The following is a 16,450-nucleotide window of genomic DNA, read 5'->3' as shown; positions in this document are numbered from 1 at the left end:
CGCACCAAGAGCAAGCCGTCGGCGTTGATGGCGGTGCCCATCCCCACAGGTCCCATTCCCACAGCTCAACAGGAACATTGGCCAAGTTCCCGCCGTCATTCTGCGGGTATACCGTGGAAGGACCAAGGGTACACCGGTGGCGACGCCGACGCGCGCAGGGACACTACCTCCTGGGCCTTTCACCAGATAGGCCTCTGTACAGTGTGCACTGCCATAATGGAACCTTTGTTCCCACAACCCACCACTATTGGACCAGCAACTTCAAGGGATCTGACAGATTTTATTTTGACCTCCATGACGGACCTCACGCACACAGCCCTGCAATGGCGACGGTTTCTGGAAGTCAGTGGGGCCCCTTGTTGTTCAAGCTCCCCCCTGCTGGGGATTTGCAAGAGTACTATCAAGAAGTCACCAGTCTCAACCGCTTCAAGCGAGACCGAGACGGCAACATCCGGTGCTTGCCGTTCAAGATGAACATCAACGGGGTGACGGAGACATTCGAATGGAGAGCGACGAAGGTCAAGGAGCGCAGGGCACGCGATTGGTGGAGACGCCAACCCGCACACGAGCTTGTTCGGATAACAAACCTCAATCCCAGTGCTGGGGGCAAGCGAAGGAACAGACCAGTCGGTTACAGCTCCGACGGCGGCGAGATCGTTGCTGTGTTAAATGCGGGGCCCAAGATTACCTTCTTCGGAACAGGGCTGATTGGCGTTTTCGGGGAGAGGTGGGAAACAATGGTGGCTGTTACTGGATTCACAGTATGGTTGGTCGAACACTGGGCATACGAACATGCGGCAGCCCGCACTGCTCAAATAATTGCAAATGCGCAGGCGGCTCAGAGAAGGTAGTAGCGCGTTCGCAAGCCTGTGCAAGCTTGGGGCAAACATGTACTTCGATGTGATGTCCCATTATCATTAGGCTGGCCTTAGAATTCAGTCTACCCTAGATCACATTCATATCGTTGGACTTGCTTTCATGCCTCGCAAAAGTGAAGATGACGTGAAAATGCAAAAAAGATTGACCAGCCTGGGGGTCGAACCCAGAATCTCCTGATGTCACGATGAATCGTAGTCAGACGCCTTGCCATTGGGCCAACCGGCCAGTTGCGGGAATTCCGGAGACGAGATGTCCTTCTGTGGCCGTGGTAGAGTGCGGGGCAACAGAAGTAGTGTTTCTGCACATCCCGAACGCCGAGTCATGTCCTCCACGCAAAAAAGTGGATGACATCTTTGTCGTCTCTCTCCGAAGCATCAAAACCAGGCAGCTTTCCACAGACGTTCCGTCTCTGTCATCGTCGTCGTCACGTGGTCATTCGTCTCAAAGATGCATCATCATAACGTTTCGTGCCATCACTAGTTCTAGCCATGAACATTCATAGGGCTCGGCGGCCCTTCTAGCAAAGTTTCGCTTCAGTCATCATCGGCCCATCAAAAACCAACGCGCTCCAACACGAAGGCGAACTTGAAGTCTCCTACATGCACCTTGAGATCTTCACGGACGTTGGGACCACAAGCAGCGGTGCCTACACCGGCAACGCGGGCGTCAAGACGCAGGAGGGTGGCGTCCTCCTCAAAGAGATCGCACGGGTGCGCGGCGTTTTGGACAGTCTCGGTCTTGTAGTGGCTGACCTGGAAACTGAACTGGCGCCACTCCTCCTCAGACCAGAGCGCAGCATCAGCCGGGGTGGCGCGGATACCGCGGCCGTAGCCCTCGGTGAGCTTTACATAGCGGGTCTCCAGATGGTTGCCGCCCTCCTGAGGCACATCGTAGTGCTGGTGCAGCTCCGGAACGGTCGCCTGGTATACGCCGAGGCGCTGACTGGACTTCTTGTCGGGGTATGACTCGCCTGGGCCAAGGGCAAGGTACTTGACGTTGTTAAGAGCCTTGGGCAGGCTGAGGTTGAGACCAACGCGGGGGATGTGCGTAGGCTTGATGCCTCTTGGCTTCAGGTCGACGGCAATGGAAAGACGACCGGCAGCGTCAATAGTATAGGTGGTCACAGTATTCCAGCCCCAATCCAAGATGCGAGGGCTGAGATAGGTGGTTGCAATGATCTCCACCTTCTCAGCAGACTCGTTGATCTTGAGAGAACGCAGAGTACTATCGAAGGCGTTGACGCCATAACGGACCCAGTAGGGTACGTCATTGGGCTTGTCATTGTCGGTAGGCGCTCTCCAGAAGTTGGGAGAAATAGCGGCATTAGTGGACGCATCCTTCTCGAGGAGCGGCACTCCGGCGGCAGTCCAAGAGGTAAGGTAGCCGCGGGCTGTGTCAAATGTGAAGGTGAAGTCGGAACCGGAGATGGTTGCTGTTGAGCGAACTTGCTTGACCTGCAGCTTGGAGCTGAGCGTATCGTGACCGAGTTTGGGAACGAGGGCGACGCCGGACAGCTTGTGCTGAATCCAGGCAATCTCGTGAGCGGGCTCCGCCCAGTTGGTAGAGTCCTTCAGACGGAAGGTGATGGTGATGTAGACCTCCTTGTCAGATTTAATGCTCGAAAGGGAGGACGGCAGATCGACCTTGGCCGTCTCGCCAGCGGCGATCGTGGGAACCTCGAGGTTGCCAGCGGCGAGGAGAGCAGAGCTATGGTCCAATCGTTAGTACTATGGCTTCGGTGCGTTAGGCGCAGGTAGTAGTTGACTTACTTCTCACCCAACTCCTCCACCTTGTAGGAGGCGGAGAGGTGGTCGACGCCAACGTAGTCGTACTTGTTCCAGATGACTAGCTTGTTCTCTTCAACAGAGAGGGAGAGAGGCTGGTAAGCCTTCTTCAGCTCAATCAGACCAGGAGTAGGGTCATGGGTGCTGTGAAGAAGACCATCCATGACGAAGGTTCCGTCGTGAGGACGCTCGCCAAAGTCTCCGCCATATGCGTAGTACTTCTTGCCGTCGGGATCTTCCTTCCAGATACCGTGGTTGGCCCATTCCCAGATGTAGCCACCCTGGAGACGAGGGAACTTCTCAAAAACCTCAATGTAGTCGTCCAGGCCACCAGGGCCGTTGCCCATGGCGTGTCCGTACTCGCACAGAATGACTGGCTTGTCAAACTTGCCGTCTTCTTTGACTTGCTCGGTTGTGACGAGACGCGTCAAGCGGTCAATGGGAGGGTACATGTAAGAGAACATGTCGGCGGTCTCGGCATTGACATCTCCCTCGTAGTGAATCGGACGGCCGGGGTCAAACTTCTTGGCGTAGTGGTACATGACCTTATGGTTCTCGCCGTAGAATGCCTCGTTACCGAGAGACCACATGATGATGCTAGTGTGGTTCTTATCACGCTGAACCAGCTGGACCATACGGTCAAGGTAGGCCTCGCGCCAGATGGGGTTCTCGCTGGTGTACTTGCCAGCCTTGGGGAAGGTGACGGCCTTGCGCTCCTCGTAGTCGGCCTCCTCCTGAACGTCCTGCGGACGAGCGATGCAGTCGTAGAAGCCGTGGCACTCGAGATCGGCCTCGTCCATGACCCACAAACCGAGCTCGTCGGCAAGCTCGAAGAGCTTGGGGTGAGGGGGGTAGTGTGAGCATCGCAGGGAGTTGATGTTGTGAGTCTTCATTAGGAGAAGGTCGCGCTTGGCGTAGTCGAGGGGAACAGCGCGACCGAAGTGGGCGTGGTGCTCGTGGCGGTTGGTACCGCGGATGCGGATAGGGGTACCGTTGACAGAGATCAGTCCGTTCTTGAGCTCGACCTTGCGGAAGCCAATGTTCTGGAAGACTGTATGAGAGGCGAAGGTGATCTCGGCGCGGTAGAGGTAGGGCGTCTCAGCAGTCCACTTCTTGGGGTTTGTGACGGGGATGCTGAGCTCGACCTTGGAGTCGTTGGCGTTGACTTCGGCCTCCTTGGTGACAATCACGGCGCCGCCGTTCTTGCCCAGCTCGCTGAGAGTGAGCTTGACGGTGCCCTTTTCGGCGGCCTTGACGTCGACGGTGGCGAGAAGGGTGGCATTCTCGTACTTGTCGTCTAGGTCGGTGCGAAGGAAGAAGTCTTCGATTCTGGAAGGCTCAGGCACGGCCAAGAGGGTGACATCGCGGAAGATACCTATGCCAATTGGTTAGAGGAAAGAAAGAGGACATGAGCAGGGGTAAGGGTTCCATACCGGAAAGCCACCACTGGTCCTGGTCCTCGATGTAGGTGGCGTCAGACCATTGGTAGACTCTCACGAAGACCTCGTTGGGGCCATCCCGGTTGAGAATGCTCGTGACGTCGAACTCGGAAGCGTTGCGCGAGCCCTGGGCGAAACCAATGAGGACGCCGTTGACCCAGATGTGATAGGCGCTGTCGACACCGTCGAATCTCAAGCGCAATTGAGACTTCTCGTCCCATGTGGAGGGGACGTGGAAGGTGCGTCTGTATGTGCCGGTGGGGTTCTCGCTGGGAACGTAGGGCGGGTCGACGGGGATAGGGAACTGGGTGTTGGTGTACCACGGGTAGTCATGGCCTTGAAGCTGCCAGTGTCCGGGGACGTTGATGGTTTCCCACTTGTCGTCCTTGTCGTCGGGCAACGGGGCCTCGCCAGGAGTGCCAGCGTAGTGGAAGTCCCAAACGCCATTGAGGAGTATGGAGGTCTCAGGAATGAAGTATGCGCGAGGGGGGAGGGTATTGCGACGGAACACCTCAGGGTTTTCGTAGTCGTGGACGCCCTCCTTGGCTTGGAGGGGTAAGCTTTGGGGGCCCATCGTGGCGGTTTCGGAGGAGGGGTAACGATGGCTTGGTAGACGGATTGAACGGCCAAGGGCGTGTCAGAGAGGAAGGACGACGACGACGACGACGACGACGACGACAAAGACGAAGACGACGATGGAGACGACGATGAAGACGACGGCCAAAGACGAAGAAGAGAGAGGGAGACAAACGAAGGAGGAGGAGGAGTGAGGAGAGGGCAGACAAGTCGGCCGGCAGCCCACGGTCGTAGGGTTATTTATTCACGCTCAAAGCTCCACGCGAAGTAACGTGTCTGGGGAAAGGGACTGCTATCCATCCAATCTGCAAGTTTGCTCTCGTGAAGCAGCGTTGTCCCGCCATAGGTACCTTAAGGTATGACGAGTGAACGTGGGGCAACGGTGCTTCTTGCAAGTCGCTGCCCCTCACTGCTCTGTTCGGGGTAGCTCCGAGTCAGGCGGCCAGGCGGGTGGGTGGTCGGTGTAACGAGGGAAACTACCCCGAGAGGGATGTCTCTTCGCATTCAGTCAGTGGAGTGGAGGTCTTCGCGTTACCCCTCCACCCCTCGTCGGAGAAGGCCCGCACCAACCTACCTACTATGCAGTAGAGTCCAAGGCCACAAGGGGCATAGCTTCCCCGGTCCGGGGGTGGTGGGCACTTAGGTGGGTTCGGGGAAGTCGGGGCCGGCCCCGCACCTTCGCAGCAGAGGACCACTGGACCTCGGGGGCTAACACCGCTGCAACGTCTGCCACACACACACACCCCCGACCCCCCAACCATCCATCTCACTCCTTTCCCCTTCCCCTTGCCCTCCAACCCTCCGTCCATCCCATTCTGCAGACCCTGTTCGTCTAGTCTAATGTTCCAACGGACGGAAAGTTCTTTTGTCTTTTACCCCAGATCGAATTCCGTCTAGACCCCCGGCTAATGTGGGCCGAGAACTGCAAGCGCACCCGTGTTGTCGGGCTGATGGTCGGCCGTGACTATTGACCCCCCAGGTTTTCTTCTTTTTTGTGACCTTCTTCGAATGATCTGATGGCCCGAATGCGGGGAGAGCTTGTGTCTTGAACAGGCTGGGGTTGGTCGTCGCAGCATTTAAGAGGGCCATGTTATCGCCCTCTCCATCCTTCGTCTCCATCGATGGAACCCATCCAAGCCTCGATCTCTCCACGTCTCTCCACTGTTCCTGACCACTTGGTCCACTTGGTTTGAGCCCGTGTTGGTCTGCCTACGCATAGATTGGTACTTGGTATTATCTTGCATCTCAACCCACAATGTCCGCCGAGAAGTCCGACATGGCGGCCGGCGAACACGTCGCCGAGAGGCCCGGCTTGGCCGGTACTTCGCCAGAGGTCCATGTCGATGCCGCCGTCCAGATCGCCCACGAGTCCCAAGAAGGCCAGTACTCGCCTTGGACAAAGTCCATGTTTCGTCTTTACGGCATTCTGATTATTGGTGCGTCGTGCTATGCTTTGAACATCTCAAGGATGGTTTTCTAACTACCTATACCTAGCTTACCTTGGCGGTGCTCTCAACGGCTACGATGGCTCTCTCGTGAGTGCTATCGCTAATAGCCCAAGTTCCTCCATGGTTGACACACAGTAGATGGGAGGCCTCAACGGCATGAAGTCGTACATGAATTACTTCAACAAGTCAGTAATCCCCACCAGGACTTTCGTAATCTACCTAACGTGACTGATAGGGAGACGGTCGATCAGAGCACCGGCATCATTTTTGCCATGTACAACATCGGCAGTGTCGCCGCCGTCTTCTTCACCGGACCCACGAACGATTATCTCGGACGCAGATGGGGCATGTTTATCGGCAGCTTGATTGTCATTATCGGCACCTGCATCCAGGCCCCCACCAAGACGTGAGAATAGGTACCCACCGACGCATCACAACATGCAGCATACTGATGGCTTTCAGCGCCGGCCAATTCCTTGCCGGACGTTTCGTTCTAGGATTCGGCGTCAGCTTCGTTTGCGTCTCCGCTCCCACCTACGTGTCCGAGATGGCCCACCCAGCGTGGAGAGGAACCATTACGGGTGTATACAACTGCACTTGGTACGTTTTGGAAGCGACCGCTTTCATCACTGTATACTGACTGGATGGTCCCAGGTATGTCGGCTCGATCATCGCCTCCTGGACCGTTTACGGATGTTCATACATCGAACATGACGGTGGCTGGCGTATCCCGATCTGGATTCAGATGGTTGGTGCCCATTCTTCAACCCTCGCCCACAGTTCCCCTAACAGAAACCCAGGTGACTTCTGGCATCATTTGCGTCGGCGTCTTCTTCATCCCCGAGTCTCCTCGATGGCTGATGGCAAACGACAAGCATGAGCAAGCCGCCAAGATCCTTGCGACCTACCACGGCGAGGGCTCCATGGATCACCCTATCGTGCAGCTCCAGCTCAAGGAAATGGCACAGCAGATCCGGACCGACGCGTCTGACAAGAAGTGGTGGGACTACAGCGAGCTTTGGAACACCCACTCAGCTCGTCGCAGACTCATTTGCGTCTTGGGCATGGCTGTTTTTGGACAGGTGTCTGGCAACTCGCTGAGCTCCTACTACATGACCGCTCTGCTAGAGAACGCCGGCATCGACGACGAGAAGAAGGTTTTGGCATTGAACGCCATCAACCCCATTCTGTGCTTTGGAGCTGCCCTTGCTGGAGCCCGTATGACGGATGTCGTCGGTCGCCGGCCCCTCTTGATCTACTCCATCATCTTCTGCTCGTTCTGCTTCGCCATCATCACTGGAACCTCGAAGCTTGCCACGGAGGACGCCAGCAACGAGGCAGCTGCCAACACCACGATCGCCTTCATTTACATCTTTGGAATCGTTTTCAGTTTCGGCTGGACACCGCTCCAGAGCATGTACATTGCCGAGACCCTCAACACGGCCACCCGCGCCAAGGGCACTGCCGTCGGCAACTTTGCCAGTGCCGTCGGAAGCACCATCATCCAGTATGCCAGTGGACCCGCGTTCCTCAACATCAAGTACTACTTTTACATTGTGTTCATTTTCTGGGACTTGTTCGAGGCCGTGTTCATTGTAAGTAGCCGTTCTATTGCCGCCACCCTAACGTTGCATCACTAACTGTTTGATCAGTACTTCTTCTTCCCCGAGACCAAGGACCGTACTCTGGAGGAGTTGGAGGAGGTTTTCAGTGCTCCCAACCCTGTCAAGAAGAGTTTGGAGAAGCGGTCCGCACAGACCGTGCTGAACACCATGAACGTTGACGAGAAGTTGGCCGGTGTCTGAGGACCCACCCCGGCCCGGGTTTGGCGATGCTTGTGGGGCGACACCGGCTCGGGGCCCGGTCCGATGCCCGGGCCAATGCGCAGTACCGCTTAACATGCCTCTTATCGCAGCTAGCGTACACATAAACAATAATACTCCCAGTGCTCTATGTCGTCCAGAAATATCTTGAAATCTCCAATTTTTCTCACGAAATAACTGAGATTGACATGTCGGCCGAGTTCTTGTGCGCTGGTGGATAATTGGATAATTGGGGTAACCTTGCCCGCCTAGGCTTCGTGATTGGAGCGGCACGGCCCTCCTGCAAGAGTGAGACCAGATTCTAGGACGGCACCATCATGACCAACAACAGCAAGACTCCCGTACCGAGTTCCATGTCGCAACCGATGAAGAAGAGAACATCTGATCACTTTATAACGTCCGGTAATTTCGCCAAGCGGTGTCCCCCATCACATGCGTTTTCTCCAATTCGTCCAGCCCGCCTTTCCTCGAACGGCTACATCCCCGGACAGTTCCCCAGCGACAGCATCGTCCAATGTCACCTTCACCGCGTGAAAGCAGTCGGGGAATGGCGGAGCGAGGCAGCGCGTAACTAGCTTCCCCTCAAGGCTTCCCTACTGGGCCAAGGCCGTCCAATTTCTCCAATTCTCCCACCCACCCCCTTCTCCACAGCGTGTCTCCCCCGCACCACACGTGGGTTTGCATATGTATCCAATGCATTTCCTCCCCCCTCTGCCAGGATTCTTCGTTTGCCCCCCCTTGTGCATCCATTCTTTTTCTTTTTATTTTCCCACTTGCAAACTCCAGTGCCTTCTGCACTCGGTCCGCTTCGGATCGAAGGACCTCCAACGGCCGAACTGGGTGCTCCGCCATGCCTGCCACCCCGTGATTGCGACTGATTCAATGGAGACGATGGACAATGAGTCGATTACTGAGCCGTCGAGGAAGAGGTTGAGGACGAGCCATGCCGTAAGTTGTATTTACTCGTCTCGTCTGATGTTCAGTAATTGTCTTTTGTGGTGTTCATGACCAAGCGTTGTCGCTACGGGCCGTGTTCGGGGGAGAGACAAAATGCCCAGCACCGACTCGGGTCTAGACCACCACCAAAGACCAAGAATGCCAGGTTTTTCACGATGTTCCAATTCCACTCGGAATGGCATGCGCACAACCGCGCTTATCCTCGACTTTGTCATCCCCATGATCTTCCACCTGTGGAGAATGCCATCTATCCTGCTAGCAGCAGCCGCAATGGCACCTCCTAGCACCGAGCGGCAATCTCTCCGAAGAACCATGAAGCTGACCGACGTCACGTCCCGCAGTGCGATACATGCCGCGCCAGGAAGATCAGGTACGTGCGGCCAAGGCCAAGCAACAAGGCCCAGGTCGTCCCAGACCCTCGGGTCCGCGCCATCTGCGGGAAACAAGATTAACGATGTCTCGCCCAGATGCAACGGCAACACGCCATGCGCCTCGTGCTCTGCATCGCAGCAGGAATGCACCTATGGATCCGAGGCGAACTCGTAAGTCCCGCCCGGCTGTCGGCGCCGTGATCCCCGGCGGGCGTATCCAGCGCACCCGGGGACTCCCGCAAAGAGAAGAGACAAAGGAGACCAAGCTCTGACCATTCATGTGCTGCATGTCATCAGACGCGGGAAGAGCGACCTCATCCTCGAGGGCGTACTGAGGGTGGAGAAGTTCCTCCACGAGATGAAGGCCACCATCGTCAGTCCCGCCGCCTCCTCGTTCCACTTTTCACCGAACCCGTCTCACGATGGAGTCTTCAAGGGCGCGCCGCCGTTCACCGACAGTCGTCCGGCCGTGGTCTCTCCGGCCCTCCGCTCGGCCTCGCGCGGGTCCTTCTCCGGCTCGCCCCTGAACGAGATCCACCACCCGCAGCGCACCCCCATCTCCGAGCCGCTGTACCAGAACAACTACGAGAACGCCGTGCTGGACTCCATGCACACGAGCACCACCGAGTCCATTCTCCAATGGCCGCACTTCGAGGTCTTCCCGAGCATGAAGGATGACTACGTCTCCATCTTCCACCTCGAGCAGTCGCGGCCCGTGGTCAAGACACGCTCAACGGTCATGTACCCGTACGTGACCGCCGAGGAGATTGACGGCATCATCGAGTCGTTCGAGCTCACCATCAACTTCTGGTACCCGACCATGTCCTGCGGTCAACTCGCGCAAGTGCGGAAGCTGATTTCAGATGGGATCCCTGAAGAAGACAGCATCCTCGTGTGCCTGGCACTCCTGACGATGGCACTCGGCTGTGCGGGTCAAGTCACTGCCGGTCTGACTACGGGGACGACGCTGAGCGAGGAGGAGCGGAAACGGAGGCTCGCCAGACGGGCCATGGGCGATATGTACTTTGACAGCGTGCTGAAGAAGCTGCATGTCGTACACACTAATGTGGGCAGCACTGCAACCCATTGTCTCTTCTTTACAGCGTAAGCGCCCATGCCGTTTTTGGCGAAAATCTCATGCAGGAACTGACCCGATTGGTCTCAAAGCATGTACTTTGCCTTCCTCCGTCGGCCGCTACAGGCATGGGAGTACATCAACGCAGCCTCCGCCAAGTGCCTTCTGTTGCTATCTTATTCCCCGGAATCAGAATCGGAAGAAGACCAGGAACGCATTCGCAGGATCTTCTGGTCGTGCTACATCCTGGAGAGGTAATAACCACCCTCCCGAACTGGCATCTGCCAAACTCAACTAACGAAATCCAGCGACTACCTCGCCGAGCTCAATGGCCTGCCCCAATCAGGCATTGCCCGCATCGAATCTTCAACAGCCCTGCCGGGCCAATACAACACCCATCGTGACAGCAAAGTCGAAGAGAAGTCTTCGCTATACTTCCTCGCCTGTATCTCCATGCGCCGCCTCCTCAATCGCGTCCACCAGCTCCTCTACGCACGCGACACCGGCACCGCCCTCGACCACACCCGCTTTCCCTATGTTGTGGCCGAGCTGAACCACCAATTGGACGAGTGGCGCGACGTCCTCCCGGCCGCCTTCAAGTTTGAGGTCGGCTTCAATCACATCGGCAACCAGAGCACCCCGACAGAACACGGCGGGTTCTTACGGCAGAGATACCTCACCTGCCGAAGTGTGATATACCGGCCATATCTGATGTGGATGCTGAGCGGTAGGGCTGGCCGTGGTGAGGCGAATTCTGAACTCCTCATCAATCAAGACTCTTTGAATAATTGCAAGGCTTGTCTGGATGCCTGTTTATTGCACATCATCAACCTCAGGGGGTTTGGACAGACGGTTCTGGTAGACACGTGGATCTGCTCGCTCTCGTACGTGAACACATCTCATGTTGAAGAACATAGCTAACAAGGTGTCGCGCGTGTAGGATGGCCGGCGCAATGCTAGTGTTGCTTGCAGCCTGCCGCATCCCGCAACTTAAAGACATGATCCCCTCTGATGTGCTCGGAGCCGGTGACCATCTAAAGCAGCTTCTGCAGAGCTGGCAGTCCGTCATGGGAGATCCGACCTCCCCAAGCGTGGACCAGAGCATCAGCATGATTAGCGATGCAGATCGATTCATACAGGAGGTGTACCACGCAGGAGACTCGTTCTCTATGAGGAGGCGTTAGAAGTCTGTGCTTGGCTCGCCCAGGCAGACTGAATGAGTGATTGAGCGACATTGGTGAATGAGTTATGAGTGAGAGGGCGATGTTAAGGGCGTTTAGGATCACAAAATAGCATTACTTAAAAGCGAAAACATAGCCAAACTCTGAATAGCATGCTTAGACCGATTGCATTATCCTCTTTCTTATTACATGATGTAACTTCAATCATCTTCTCTCAGTTCATCTCACTCAATCTCATTCTTGGCCATCTCCCGCTAAGTCTCAGATCTCAATGACCTATTCTCACTCACTCACTCTTCACCGGGATATATATCACTTGCAGCCTAAAGTCTCGACCTCTGGCTCATCCCACCTGTGTTTCACGTCATTGCCAAAGCCAACAGTGTGGAATAAAGTTTCGGGAATTTAATCAACTCAAAGAAACAGCGCCCATTTTTCCTCCTGTCAGCTGTCAATCAGACCCCATAACGGCTCTCCCCTTCATCTCTCTGTTTGATCTCCACGTGCCCGGCACGGGCCATGTACAAGAGGTTTTGTAACGCGCTCCAAACGCGCCGCGAGACCCCTGCGACGGGCTCGATGTCGCCCCAGCGTGCCAAATTACTCATCATTTCGCTTTAATGATTTGGCGCGACCTTTTTGAAAAGGGGGCATCGGCAGGCATGGGCTTTGATATCCCGACTCGTCACGAGTTATCCCAAGCCTTTTTTTCCCCCTCCCCTCGCGAGTAAGGCAAGGCACTGTGTACGTGCGACTGCTTCGGACTTTTGGCATTTTCACGACATCCAATTCAAACCCGCTGCTCCACCCGTCATCGAGGAAGCGGATCTCTGGTGCTACTCTGCGTCTTGCTTTTTTTTTTTTTCTCTTCGCCTTGCATTCAAGCTTGTCTCCTTGCTGCACGTCGACTCCACACAAACCTGTCGAGCAGGGCTCTGACGGGAGCACATCGGTGCGGTGCGACACGAACACGCTGCCCAGCAAGGTCACAGCAACCTTGAATGACCTCCGCCTTCTTCTTCGTCGTCCCCCTCGACTGAGTTCATGTCCATCATCCGCCGCCAGTGTAACAGGCGACGGTGTAGATTCGGTTTCACGGCCAGCGCTGCCGACAGACGTTGCTCTCGACCAGGTCGACGCAGTACTACCACTCCCACTGCCACCACCACTACTACAGTAACTACCACCAGCAACCATCAGCCGCCATGGAGTCTCCGGCGCCGTCTCATCGCAAGGGACACAAGCCCTCATCGTCCTTCGGCTCCCTGTACGAGGTCCTGGCCGACCTCGACGACAACCAACTGCAGTATCTCATCCAGGAGATGAACCATACTGGCCATCAAAATGTCCCCGTTTCCAAGGCAGTGTCGGCATTCGAGACCAAGACCCCGGACTCCCTCAGCTCCCTGAGGAGAATGAGCATGATGCCCGCTGCACAACCTGTGTCTGCATCGGATGCATCTCCACCAGCGGTGCCTGGGCTCGGCGTACAACGACAGCTCTCCAAGTCTCAACGAGGGCAGCTTCGTCTACAGTCGGCATTCCAGAGGTCGCCGTCGTTGCGCCAACGGTCACGCCCAGAGAGCCCTGCCACGCATCAACCCTTATATAGCTCGCCTCTCAAGACCCCGGAACCCCAGTCTCTCACCCAACCGCTCAGCCCCCGACCTGAGCAGAAGCCGTCGCCGTCCCCCGAGCCAAGGCCGGCTCAGCAGAGTGACAAGCGGGCTTCCGACTTTTCATTATTCGACTTCGGGTTCTCCGGCAATGGGACCCGCGATTCGGTGGCTCAGCCGAAGACTGAGCCCGAGGTCGCACCGGAGGTCAGGCCAGCAAGACGGACGGACACCATCGACTTCCAGCCCCCACAGAAGCGAGACACCTTTGGCAACCAGCCCAATGACCCTGCCTTCGACTTTGGGTTTGCCGGTGACGTCCCGAGTCTGCCGGATGAGCCGGGCGATCGCCGTCCCAGCTACGCGAGCTTCACCACCTTCGCCGGCGGTGACGCCCGCCGGCCGAGTTACGCAAGTGATGCGCGCCGGCCTAGTTGTGCAAGCGAAGTTCGTCGACCAAGCGAACCGGACGTCCCGGTCCCCGTGCCCCGGGGAAGGCCGGAGGGCTTGGCTGTTGAGACCGGCTCTCTTCAGCCGCCCAAGAACAGGAGCAGGACGAAGTCTGTCGCATACAAGCGCATTCCTCGGCCGGACTTCAGTCTCCCCGATGGTGTCACAGTCACAGACCTTCTCATGCTTCTTGAGCTTGAGTACCAGTCGTCGACCACCCAGCAGCCTTTACTACGAACTCCCAGCTTCTCTTCCATCCCGTCTTCGAACCATCTTTCCCCCGTCTCCCTCCCTTTGCCTCGCCCCAACTCGGCCAGGCGAGCCATGACCCAAACGCCCAGTTGGCCCGGGTCTCGGCCTCTTCGGCGCCATTCTTCCAGACTGGACATGATGCTTGACGCTGAGCGCAATGCCTCCGGCGCCGAAGAGATCGGCTTGGGTATGCTTGAACCCCGGCCGCGGGCGTCGTCGTCGGTAGGGACGAGATCAATCTCGCTGGGCAACTCCGTCGCCACGACTCCCATCCTGTCGATGGACTCCTTCTCATTTGATAAGCCCATCAGAGCCGACACGACGCCACCTGTCATGGAGGGTATCTTTGATGTTTTGGAGAACCAATAGAGCGCCACTTTACTGTCGAGGTTGGAATCTAAGCTTGTGTATATATATACCTTTTGTTCACTCATGCGTACTCCCCCCATATTTGGAAGTGGGAGGCAAGATTGTATTTTGTCGTATTCTGTATTAATACCTGAAGGATGAGATACCTGAGATATTTTGGCAACATTTGGTACATAGTCTGGTTGCTAGGATCCTATCGTGGATTGAAAGAGAACGTCTCCAACAAGATTGATGAGCGCTCACATGTGATCATCAAGTTTCAATCGAAGTGCTCAGCCTTCGGGTTGGTGATTTTGGAATTATCTCTCACTTTCACATGGCTCTCATACGCTGCTCTTTCAACTCTCTTTACACCCAACGTTTTATTATTTCCACTTTTGAGCCTAACAAGACCAAGACAATGGACGACGCATGCCGAATTCCCCTTTTCCGACTTCGAAACACACCACCAAAACTTCGCCGGCGTCATTTGAAGAACTTTTTTTACAGTCTGGCCATCAAATGAAAGCCTTCAAAGGTCGACCTTGACAGCCACGACGGCGCTCGAGTAGAAGCCAGTTACAAAAAGCCACGCCTTCTTCTTGTTGTTCTCCGTGGCTGGGTCAATGCCCACCAAGACTGCGCCGGCAGCTGAACGAATTCTGGTTCCATCATCCTCAAACAGAGCGCGCTTCTCCCAGCATTCGGCCTTGGCCTTGTCGCAGTTCGCAATCGGCTTCGCATACCAGACAATAGATCCGATGTTAGAGGTAGGATCGCCAATCTGCTTCACAATATCAATGGGCCGGATGAGACCTGGCAGGATGAAGCCGCTGGCATCCTGGGTCTCGGACTTGTACGGGTCGTTGAAATAGCTGGGGTTATCGATGTAGGAGTCAAAATGGACGGAATCTTCGATATCGATGGTGACGTTCTTCGGATCCAAAGACAGCTTGCCAATGTGCATTGCGGCGCCGGAACAATCGTCAATCAGGATGTACCCAGGCTTGTAGTGGCCCAGGCCGTTGTTGTTTCTCATTCCCTCGTAGGCAACCTGCGCCGTAACGCCGTCTGTGGGCTTCAGCGCAGAAAGCTTGTCAATGGTGACGTGGATAGTGTCTGTCCAAGATGCTCCAGGCCACAGGTCCTCGATGAGGCGCATCGTTCCCTCGCGGTAGAAGTGGTCATTGGTGACATAAAAGGAGTGCGGGTCCTTGATGAAAATGTCGTTGGGCGTCTTGACAAGCGGGTGCTGAACGGAGCGCACATGCCTGATGGTGGATGAGCCCAGGATGTGATGGAAGATTTCAATTCGAGATTGGGCCTTGTCCAAGACCTTCTGATCTCCTTGGCCTCCAGCCTTGGTTACGAGATAGTCGGCGTGGGGAACGTGGTTGACTGCAAACACATAGACAGCGTCAGCCTTTTCCGGGTCGGAAATGACATCGATGCCGTGAGTGATGAAAGTGCTGTCAAAGTTCTCGAACTTGAGGCGTTTGGTGGTCATGTCCTGGCGGGCCTGTCAGTTGACTTGCACATTGCACCCCAGCCACGTTGAGCTTACCTTGGGGTCAATAATGTGAATAGAGCCAGTAGACTTGCTTGCCTTGACCGGGTCCTCGAAAGTTCCCAGAGGCGGGAACCATGCCTTGCGCGTCTCTGTGTCGTCTTCGCACGCGGTGAAAAGCAGACCACTCGGCTCATGATGGTGAATATCCTCGCAGTGAATCGTGTCGCCGATGTAGACGAGGTCACCGCCGTGCTCGACAGGTGTGTTATTGACGGTCCGTGATACTCCGAGAACCGTCGCCGTTTGCTTGATGGCTGGCCCGTAGGTGTAGCCACCAAAGACGGCCAGACCAGCCACAAGAACTGGCACCAACGCCGCCATTTTGAGTTGCTGACAGTTTGGCGGGTGCTGCGTGAGTGTCTCAGTCGTGGTCTACCCGTAGGAACGCCTGTAAGTGAGACAAGAAGCTCTCAATGTCTTCGTCTGAGATTTTTGAACCAGGCGGGTGTAATTTCGATAGTGTTTGGATGAGTTCCTAATAGTCCTCTTGCGAAATAATTCTTCTGCTGACTTCAGCCTCAGCAGAATATATGTTGAGGTGAGGGGTCAGGTCCGGAGTTTGGAGTCTTGCGGGGATGGCGTTCGGTAGTGGCCTCGGTTCCGCAAAACATAGTCCAGGGCCGCCGCTGTGGAGGTTCTCAAACGGATTTACGTCATGCGCGGAGAGGAGCTGCTTATGCG

The 16,450-nt window shown here is 55.9% G+C and overlaps 5 protein-coding genes across 5 annotated transcripts; 3 read left to right on the top strand and 2 right to left on the bottom strand.

Annotated features, from left to right (window-relative positions):
• Nucleotides 1–1,430: 1,430 nt before the first annotated feature.
• Nucleotides 1,431–4,676, bottom strand: CGCA056_v003981 (Beta-galactosidase; the record flags this gene model as incomplete). Its single annotated transcript, XM_037319237.1, has 3 exons — nt 1,431–2,586; nt 2,649–4,038; nt 4,097–4,676. 3 exons carry the CDS (start codon nt 4,674–4,676, stop codon nt 1,431–1,433), a joined length of 3,126 nt encoding a protein of 1,041 aa, XP_037180771.1.
• A 1,257-nt stretch (nt 4,677–5,933) lies between these two features.
• On the top strand, nt 5,934–7,931 carry CGCA056_v003980 (Lactose permease; the record flags this gene model as incomplete). Its single annotated transcript, XM_037319236.1, has 8 exons — nt 5,934–6,114; nt 6,173–6,213; nt 6,265–6,311; nt 6,362–6,532; nt 6,589–6,726; nt 6,781–6,874; nt 6,927–7,721; nt 7,779–7,931. 8 exons carry the CDS (start codon nt 5,934–5,936, stop codon nt 7,929–7,931), a joined length of 1,620 nt encoding a protein of 539 aa, XP_037180772.1.
• Nucleotides 7,932–9,176: 1,245 nt separating this feature from the next.
• On the top strand, nt 9,177–11,536 carry ecdB-1 (Echinocandin B biosynthetic cluster transcription factor ecdB; the record flags this gene model as incomplete). The annotated part of the gene is made up of 5 exons (XM_037319235.1): nt 9,177–9,448; nt 9,575–10,381; nt 10,445–10,606; nt 10,661–11,236; nt 11,293–11,536. The coding sequence occupies 5 exons, from the start codon at nt 9,177–9,179 to the stop codon at nt 11,534–11,536; spliced, it is 2,061 nt and encodes a 686-aa protein (XP_037181398.1).
• A 1,202-nt stretch (nt 11,537–12,738) lies between these two features.
• Nucleotides 12,739–14,220, top strand: CGCA056_v003978 (uncharacterized protein; the record flags this gene model as incomplete). The annotated part of the gene is made up of 1 exon (XM_037319234.1): nt 12,739–14,220. One exon carries the CDS (start codon nt 12,739–12,741, stop codon nt 14,218–14,220), a length of 1,482 nt encoding a protein of 493 aa, XP_037181397.1.
• Nucleotides 14,221–14,731: 511 nt separating this feature from the next.
• Nucleotides 14,732–16,090, bottom strand: Pon1-1 (Serum paraoxonase/arylesterase 1; the record flags this gene model as incomplete). The annotated part of the gene is made up of 2 exons (XM_037319233.1): nt 14,732–15,709; nt 15,764–16,090. The coding sequence occupies 2 exons, from the start codon at nt 16,088–16,090 to the stop codon at nt 14,732–14,734; spliced, it is 1,305 nt and encodes a 434-aa protein (XP_037181390.1).
• Between the last annotated feature and the right edge of the window lie 360 nt (nt 16,091–16,450).

This window comes from Colletotrichum aenigma, assembly GCF_013390185.1.
Source record: "Colletotrichum aenigma strain Cg56 chromosome Unknown KSG_Cg56_contig03, whole genome shotgun sequence".
NCBI lineage: Eukaryota > Fungi > Ascomycota > Sordariomycetes > Glomerellales > Glomerellaceae > Colletotrichum > Colletotrichum aenigma.
This window is presented reverse-complemented; position numbering and strand designations above follow the sequence as displayed.